This window comes from Poecilia reticulata, linkage group LG14 (genome assembly GCF_000633615.1).
Source record: "Poecilia reticulata strain Guanapo linkage group LG14, Guppy_female_1.0+MT, whole genome shotgun sequence".
Lineage (NCBI taxonomy): Eukaryota > Metazoa > Chordata > Actinopteri > Cyprinodontiformes > Poeciliidae > Poecilia > Poecilia reticulata.
In genome coordinates, this window is record NC_024344.1 from 17,160,392 (window position 1) to 17,169,662 (window position 9,271).

A 9,271-nucleotide genomic window follows, 5' to 3' on the forward strand; every position below is an offset into this window, starting at 1 on the left:
TACAGAATGGAGGATTCAGTAGTAAATAACAAGGCTGTACAGACCCATGGTGCCAGCATGTCGGAGAGACCTGCACTGCAAAAACTCCAAATCTTACCAGGAAGTTTTGGTTTGGTTCCCAGAGCGCTGGAAAGTGCATTTGAAATAAGCTAAAAGTAACTTTTCAGCAAAACATAGGAGATTGTTTTAAGTCAATAACTCTTGAACATAGATTTTAAAAAGTATTGGCTTTAGTGGCAGGTTATTTCACTTATAAAAAGACGCCACCCCCCAAGTTACAAGTGAAATAATCTGTTAGTGGAACTAGTATTTTCATAAATTTTAAGGATTTACTGACATAAAACAAGCTCCTATGTCTTGCTGAAAAGTTACTTGTGAGTTATTTTTTTCTTATTTCATGTGTACTAAGGTATTTGCACTAGAAACAAACCAAAAAAAAAATTGGTAAGATTTTGAGTTTTTGCAGTGTGGAGACCTGGGTGGGTGTGTTGTGGTCCGCTGGTAAGGGACAGAGGGCGCATCATTCCAGAGGTAAACCAAGGTGGCTTTTACTAAGAAATTAAAGTATAGCTTTACCCTTTTAATGCGGCATCATTATCAAATCAGTTCGCTTGCATTAAACCAATCCCCTTAGGTTTTTAAGAGTGATCCCAGGAGAACACGACAAGCTGGGAACATCCTGGAGCTGATAATAAAAAAAACAAAAAACATTCTCAAGCGACAAAACAGTGAGGAACAGCAGACTGGTGTCTCAGGATGGGGATTCCCTCCAGTTCGAAACATCCCACCAGGAAGAAGAGGCATTCAGGACCGGAAGCAACAACGAAAAGAAAAAAAGAAAAGGATCCACACACTCCGCCGAGTCCAACCGGGTCAGTTTAGTTACACAAGAAAGGGTTACATCAGGCTGTCGATCCCCATCAGAGAGCTTCGCAATGTCCAATTTACCAAAAATGTCCAAGTCGTGACCGAGAAAAGAGCATCTTTTTTTAATTTGTTACAGAAACGGAAGTATTTTTGATCTAGTTTGTAGTACAAATATCTTAGTACACTTGAAATAAGATAAGACTAACTTACAAGTAAATTTCCATAAAGAAATAAGAACTCATTACCTTGATATTGTTGAAAAAGCACTAGTTATAAGTGAATAAACCTGCCAAATGGCAGATTAATTCACTTACAGCTGCCACGTTTTCATTAATATTAATTAATGACTTGAAACAAGTTCCTATATTCAGGTAGAAAAGTTACTTGTAAGTTAGTTTTGTCTTATTTAGAAGTAAATTGAGATATTTACAGGAGAAACTCGACCAAAAATACTTGGTAAGGTTGAGTGACGTTGCAGTGTGATCAAAACTGGGGACCGTGTGGACCTTTTTTCAACCAGCACCCGACTGACGCTCTAGTTTGCTTCTCTACCTTAAAGAAACGAGACCCTCCCCTGAAAAACAGCCCCACCCACAGAGACCCTCTGCGCCCTCCCCAAAACAAACTCCTGCAAAAGACAGACTTAAAAACACACATTCAGACCCCCCAACCTCTCCCCTCCAAGTGGGTTCATTCAGTCAAATACATTGCTTAGTCTTTTATTTATTTTTAATTTTTTAACAATCTGCGAGTAAACCGCGAAAGCGCTGAGAGCGAGAGGAGCTGAGGACGCAGAACGCGGGGCGAACGGACGTTCATTCCGTCACACCAACCGGAGGAGAAAAGCTCCATGGCGGCACATTCGTCAGGGCCACATCGTTATTTTGGATGTGCAGCGGGCTTTATAAGACACGGACGCTTCACATAGTGCAAACATTGAGACATTCAATCAGTTTAACTCGTAAAAAAAATGGGGAGCATTTAGATTTTTTTTTCCACATAAGACTAATTTATCTCAATATAGCTGCATAGCAGAAAGCTTACAGCAAAACGTTAAAGTTTTATCTCTTTGGTGAGAGCTTTTTTTTTATTTTATTTTTTTACGTTTCTCTGTTTTGCTTTCCACTTGTAGCCGTCATGGAAGATACAGAAATTTGGACGTCAAGAGTTCAGATTCTCTATAACACACACAAGCTAGCTACCATAGCCGCTAACAAAATAATGAAAACGTTAGCTCTGCAATGAGTTTGTCAATGTTAGCTCTGCAATGAGTTTGTGTTCCAGACGTCAAACATCCGGCACAAAAGTCTGATTAGTGCATCTTCAAGTACGCTAAGGCTAATCATAGCAAAGGCTAACATGTTTAGCTCCTTCGCCCTCCTGCTGCTCCATTTCTTCCCGTTTTTAATGTAAGAAGAGTCAGTTTGGTAGCTGTGCTGCTGAAGACGTTTACTGACAGACGGACAGTGCGCGGATGATTTTATATAGGCAGATTTAAGGCTAGGATTTGTATTTGTTTTAAATTAGCTTTTGCTGGGGATCGTTCCGTTTTGCCCGGCGCGTCGGCTGACCTCAGCTCCTCGAGTCGAGAGCCGATAGAAGCAGCTAAAGCAGCATAAAGCTATTCACACCGTTGACCCCAACCTGAGGCTCAAAGCTGCCTCCTCAAACAGAGCATAAGAAAGAGAGTGAGAGGGGAACCCTAGGAAGAGTTTGCTTGAAGTGTAAACACAAACGGCGAAGTGGATCTGGGAGTCATTCTGATGAGACCATGTTTCTGCAGCTGTGTGGGCGGCGGCAGCGGCGGGACATGAACGCGGTGGCTCTCCCACGCACACTCAGCCTCCAGGTCCGGCCTCCCCTCGTCTTTTCTCTCTTAATGTGTACAGTCTCTCCTCCACCTCTCTCTCAGACTCTGTTGAATTAGTATGAAGCCCCCCTCTCCCCAAACCCCCTTCCCTCCCTCAAGTCCATTTCTGCACCTCTCTGTTTGTATTGTACAGTGAAAAAGAGCAAATGAGCAGAAATGGTGTTAAGAAGCCCGAGGCTGTTTTATCCTCTTTCTTTTCTTGTTTTATTTCTGCAGTTGTTTCTGATCCTCGCAGCTAAAAAGGAAAAAGTCGTGCATCTGCAAACACACACTCGGACACACACAACCCACGCCCCCCCCACAAACACTCGTACCGAGCCGGAACATAAACCCTCTCTCCGTTTCTCTCAGGTCGTTTTTCAGCGGCGCCGTGTTTGGACATGCAGGAGGGGGGAGGACGGGAACGAGGGCCTGGGAGAGAAAAGGTTCCTAGCTCATAAAAAGGAAGAGTGTAGCTCTGTGTGTGTGTATGTGTGTCTAACTATGCAAATGCAACAAGGGAGAGAGGTCTTAGTTCTGCTGCCATCTCCGCCGATATTTCTTCTCCTCGTCATCTGCCGGGGAAACACACAACAAAGAAAGAAAGCATGGTTTAGAGAATGAAATGGGCTGTTTACGTCAGAGTCCGGTTCTAAAGCAGAGAAGAAAGAGGAAGGAGGAAAAAAAGCTGCGGTACCTTTTCACAGAAGGCGAGATAAAAATTTATGCTGATACGGAAAGCAGAGGGGAAAAAAGAAGCAGGAAAAAAGGATCAGAAATGTGGACAAAGCTGCTGAACATTAGAGAAAAAAAGGAACAGAACCAGCTTAATAATGACTGAAATTCATGAAGTGGGTCGTTTCTACACTTTGACCCCAGCTCACCTTCTAAATGGTTCCTGGAAATATATTTCAGTGCTTCGTCCAGGAGGATGACGGGGATGGAAATCTTTAGGACCACGATCCACTGGGACCAGTGCAAAGGGGTCACCTGGAAGATCAGCTGAGGGGCAAAGAAAACCCACTCAGAAATACTTGAAATGAAGCTGTATGACGATGGGGACTTAAAGGTTTTATCACAATATTTGTTGGAATTGTCGTGATAATGATAAAAGTGACAATGAGAACTACTTATTCCTTTTTTTTTTCTTTTTTCTTTACACCAATACAGACAGTTTGGGGGATTTTAAACATCAAATAACATGTTTTTTAAAGATACACCAACATAAGGATCAACAGTAAAACATTTTCACAATAACTCTGTTCCTAGAAATGTACTAATGATTTCCCTATGATCTGCTCCAATCAGTGATTGGCTGACGAAATAAAAATTCTGAGTTTCACACCTACGTTATTCAATAAATGAGTCACAACGAGCAGAGTCAGTAGCTGGACTTGGTCAGGCGTCCTGAGAACTCACCGGCAGGGGCTCGACGTACAGGATCAGGAAGTGGAGGGACAGCGACAGGATGATGGCTCCCAGCAGCCAAATGTTGACCCAGGGAGGCATCCTGAGCAGGGACTGGTTCTCAGACAAACTGCCAAGACAGACGTTCCCACAGGTCAGGAGGTTAGAAAGAAAAAATGAGCCAACATCGTTCTAAGAAGTAACATGCAGAGTCATCTACACAGTCATTTCCTTGTTTACCACAAAACGGCTAACTTGAAGCTAACCGTTAGCTTCAAGCGGTTATAAAAACTACAAAATGTTTTATATTTCACCTCTACTGTTATGCTGCAAGATCTACAATCATGACTGTTTTTAGGAAAGCACAATATATCGGCATTTATAACGCAGGTATTGGTAAATTTTTCACATGTCGGTGAAAATGAGAAAAAAATGGGCCAATATTAGTAATTATTTATTTCGATCTTGTTGCCGTTTGTGTGTGATATTCATGAGGGAGAGAGAAAACAGCCAGGTGGTATTTGTTTGGTTCACTGTGTTGAATGGAGAAATATAATTTATTGGCCATAATATGCAGAAGCCCTAATGTTAATCAGGGCTTCTGCAGGTTTCACCAACTCAAATTTACAACTTAAGACTGTTATGAATAAAATTTAAGACCTGGTATCTTGAATTTATCTAAGTGCATCTAAAAATGTTAAAAAGAAAATCAAATGTTTTAGTTATAGAAAATGTAAGACTTGTGATTTAAATATTTCAGGCCAAATTAACTTTCTTAAATTTAAGACGTTTTAAGGCTGCAATTTTAGATACATAAATTTAAGGATTTTTAAGACTTTTTAAGATTTCACGTTTATAGATATTGGCCCAAATGTTCAAATCTGTGTTATTAGGCATTGTTGAGTTTGAAATTAGACATCTGTTCCACTTTTTATTTAATTTTCATTTCCCCCAAGACTTAAGGTGTAAAATCACGATTGAAGTCAAGTAACACCGGTTTTTACAAGGAGAAACGGTGAGGAGCTGTCAGCGCTGCTGTTATCTACACTGTAACCGAATGCCTACTTCAAAGGGCTTGTTGTGTCACTGGATAACAGCGTCTGATCCCTTTAATAAAAATCTGACAGTCCTGACATTCAGTGCCCGTCAGACAGCCGCTGACCTGTTGAGGGCGTTGAACATTTCGATAGTGACCAGCACCGACAGCGCCATGGTGGTGGGGTAGCGGGACTCAAACACCTCGCAGTCGATGTCCTTGAACATCGGGTTGTCCTCTGTGCACTGCATGAAGTGTCGCTGTGTGCGAAGGGAGAAGGAAAGAGAGGTTCAATGCGAAAATATGGCTGGAGATTCGGAGGTTTTGCTGCGACGGGCAAAAACCTGTAAAAACAGGCTGAGCTCACCAGCTGGTAGAAAGACACCTGTGGGCCCTCTTCATCGAACAGGTACCACCACGTGGCTGCGCCCACTGTTCCCAGGCCCACATATCCTGAAGGGAAACATTAAATCAAAGCGAAAAATAAAAACAAGTACAACAAAATGAAATCCATTTGTCATCGTCTCAGACGTGACGCTACCTCCAATGGAGAGGTATCTGAAGAAGAGCCAGCCGGAGATGAGCGGCTCCTTTGGGTTACGGGGCGGTTTGTCCATGATGTCCAGGTCTGGGGGGTTGAAGCCCAGGGCAGTGGCAGGAAGCCCGTCGGTCACCAGATTCACCCACAGCAGCTGGACGGGGATCAGCGCTTCGGGGAGACCCAGGATGGCTGTCAGGAAGATGCTGCGGAGACAGAGCAGGTCAGTTCAGGTCAGGGAGACGGCCAAAAATTTAGCGCCCAGCCCTATGTGGAGTTTCCCAGGTCTCAGCCTCACCACACGACTTCTCCCACGTTGGAGGAGATGAGGTATCGGATGAACTGCTTCATGTTGTTGTAGATGGCCCGGCCTTCCTCCACCGCAGCCACGATGGTGGAGAAGTTGTCGTCGGACAGCACCATCTCAGACGCAGACTTGGCCACTGCCGTGCCGGAGCCCATGGCAATGCCGATCTCTGCCTTCTTCAAGGCCGGGGCGTCGTTCACGCCGTCTCCGGTCTGAGTGAAACACAATTCGTTAGATGACACAAGACGCTAATTTTGCTGCAAAACACAAACTCTTACCAAGTATTTTTCGCCTGATATCAAGTGCATTAAAATATTTGAACTAGAAACAAGATGTGCAACATATCAGCACTAATGTTGGTATTGGCCAATATTAGTAATTTTTTAAAGTATCTATCCAATAAATAAAATTGGGTTGATATTTATTTCTACTTTGTTGCCATTTGTTTCTGGAGGAGCGGGGAAGGAGGTCGGTCATGTGACATTTGTTTAGTCATGTGACAGCAAAGGATTGTGGAGAGTTTAACTGGAGCAGAGAAGCAGGTGTGTGTTTTTTTTCCAAGGTAAAATATATGTAATATCTACAGTATCTGTAAATATCAGTTAATTTACATAACGGCAATATTTATCCTGGATATCGATATCGGCCCAATCGGTGCATCCCTACTTGATATAAGACAAGTAAAAACTAACTTGTCAGCAAGATAAATACAAATGTTTTAAGTCAATAATTTTTGAATACAATTTTTTTTTTAAATTAATTTTCCTGAGATTTTTTTTAATATAAAACACAAAAAATATTGGAGGTTACTTTTGTCTTATTTCAAGTGCACCAAAATATTTGAAGTAGAAACTAAACAAAAATAATCTAAAGATTAACTGCAAACCAGATATTTTAAAGCTCCTAAAGCCGAGCCGTGGGAGACGACTCGCATTCAAACAGAAGAAGTCAACAACAGCGGCTCGATGAAACGCCGCCGGGGTTCATTCAGAACTGGACGGATCAGTCAGCAGCGGCGGGGTCTTGAGAGCCGTTCTGGATTTATGGGAGAACTGGACAACATCTGACAGCCAAGTGGTGATACTGTTGCCTCGCCGCCCTCCCGGAGGATCGGCGTCTCTTCTGAGGCGCGTGTCAGATGGGGAGCGGCGGAGCGAGTGACGGATATTGATGGCTCAGTCTGAGGGAACCTCAGAGAGACGGGAATACGCCTCGCCTGCCTGCCTCTTCTCCTCCGCTGCTCAGATGTTCGTTACACAGCCGAACTGTGCCAGGCTACGATGTTATCTTTATTTTTTTAAATTATGACAACAAAGTTGTAATAGTGCCAGAATAAAGGGATGCTTTATGAGAACATCATGAGAAATAAAAGATTTAAATGAGCTTTAATCATTTCCATTGTGATGATAAAAACATTTTGATGGACAATTTGTTAACAGAAACATCATTATGCATCTTTTTTATTGTTTTGTTCGCAAGTGGTTTTTCCGTTTTGTTTCTTCTTTTCAGTTGTTTTATTTACGTCCCAATGTGGAACGTAAATAAATATTCTTTAGAGAATGTAAGTTCATTGGTCTTTGAGAGGACAAACTTGCGTTATTATACCATTATTAAAAATATTGCTTGAAAATGGTCTGAAAAGAATATTACTTTCCAGGTGAATGATTTAAGCATAAATTAATGGATAATAAAGAATATTATTGTTTGTCACAATAACTGTTAATAATTCAACGATTTTTTGTTGAAAATTTGTAATAACTGAACTTTTTTCCTCATTAAAACACATCTCTTCTCGTCTTTTTATGACTTCTTTCTGGTAAAGTTGCATCTTTATTCAGCTGTCATTATGACTATATACTCATAATTAAAAAGGTCCAAGATTCTCTGTCACCCAAGAAGGAATGACTGAAATAAAAGCCACTATTTGGAAATATTCTCTCTCATTTGTAATTTCTTTTTTAGAAAAGAAAGCGAGAAACAAACAGAAAAGAAACCAAAAAAGTATCAGAAATTAGATTCGGCGTGGAAAAAAAAAAGTCCGCGATTTTACTTGTAAGCCTTCTCGCCCGTTAACTTCTCACCATGGCTGTGATCTCATCGAATGACTGCAGGTATCCGACTATTTTGGACTTGTGCGCCGGCTCGACGCGGGCGAAGCACCGAGCGCGTTTCACCGCCTCTCTCTGCTCCTCGGCCGTCAGGTCGTCGAACTCGCGGCCCGTGTACGCCTTCCCCTTTACGTCCTCCTCCTCGCCGAAGATGCCGATGCGTCTGCAGATGGCCACGGCCGTGCCTTTGTTGTCTCCCGTGATCATGATGACGCGGATGCCGGCCTCGTTGCACAGCTTCACCGAGCCGATCACCTCCTTCCTGGGCGGGTCCAGCATGCCGACGCAGCCGACGAATGTGAGGCCCATCTGAAAGGAGGAAGAGGGGACAGGATGAAGGGGCGTTCACTGGACCGACGGAAAACCAGATGGATGAATGATTTAAGCATAAATGAATGGATGGAAAAGAAGGAAACCGTAAATGATCCATATTCTAGAGCATTTTTATACTTATCCAGTCATAAAAATACTTCATTTCTTACATTCCAGACATTTCCAGAATTAAGGATGTTAGCAGCAAAAACAGCTAGCTGCTAACAACCCTAACTGTTTTTGCTAGCATGAAATCACAGGTTGCTAATAAAAAGCTAGCAAGATAGCAGGCATTTTTTAATAGGACTAAAAGGATTTAAAATATTTCCAGAAGACTGAATTATGTGTTTGTTTGACCAACATGTGACCGCTATAGCTTAGCCCCTCCACGCACCTCGTATTCTGCGAACTTGCTGGAGTTCTCCAGGTCCATGTCCTCTTTGCGCGGCGGCGTGTCGTGGGTGGCCAGAGCGAGGCAGCGCAGGGTGTCCTTACCCGTCCCCCACTCCCTGATCTTAACCATCAGCTGCTCGCGCAGGGCTGGCGTCATGTCGACCTTTGTCGTTCCCACACGCAGGTAGTCGCACCTCTCCATCACGCTTTCAGGAGCGCCCTGTGATGGAGAAAAAAATAAAACCAGCAACAATTTAAACAAACAAAACATTGAAGTTCAAAAGAAATCTTTTCACTCAGCATGAAAACACATTTTTAAGCACCAACAGAGTCAGAGACTTTATCCAATTGAGAATATTTTTTTGTTGTGACAGAAGAAAACTTTTAGAGTCTAAATTATATCAGAGAACATACACACGCACGCACGCGCGCGCGCACGCACGCACGCACGCAC

At 42.7% G+C, this 9,271-nt stretch overlaps 1 protein-coding gene across 2 annotated transcripts in view; it reads right to left on the reverse strand.

Annotated features, from left to right (window-relative positions):
• Positions 1–405: 405 nt before the first annotated feature.
• The window catches only part of atp2a3 (ATPase sarcoplasmic/endoplasmic reticulum Ca2+ transporting 3), a 51,231-nt gene continuing 42,365 nt past the window's right edge, over positions 406–9,271 (reverse strand). The window contains exons 13-22 of one of the 2 annotated variants that reach the window (XM_017308631.1): positions 8,819–9,037; positions 8,086–8,421; positions 5,996–6,216; positions 5,701–5,903; positions 5,527–5,612; positions 5,286–5,419; positions 4,136–4,253; positions 3,601–3,718; positions 3,414–3,444; positions 406–3,291 (exon numbers count right to left, since the gene is read on the reverse strand). In XM_017308631.1, the coding sequence (XP_017164120.1) occupies positions 3,440–3,444; positions 3,601–3,718; positions 4,136–4,253; positions 5,286–5,419; positions 5,527–5,612; positions 5,701–5,903; positions 5,996–6,216; positions 8,086–8,421; positions 8,819–9,037 (1,440 nt within the window). In that variant the 3' untranslated portion in view covers positions 406–3,291; positions 3,414–3,439. The remainder of the gene's footprint in view (positions 3,292–3,413; positions 3,445–3,600; positions 3,719–4,135; positions 4,254–5,285; positions 5,420–5,526; positions 5,613–5,700; positions 5,904–5,995; positions 6,217–8,085; positions 8,422–8,818; positions 9,038–9,271) is intronic. The other variant, XM_008428152.2, reaches the window with a different exon arrangement.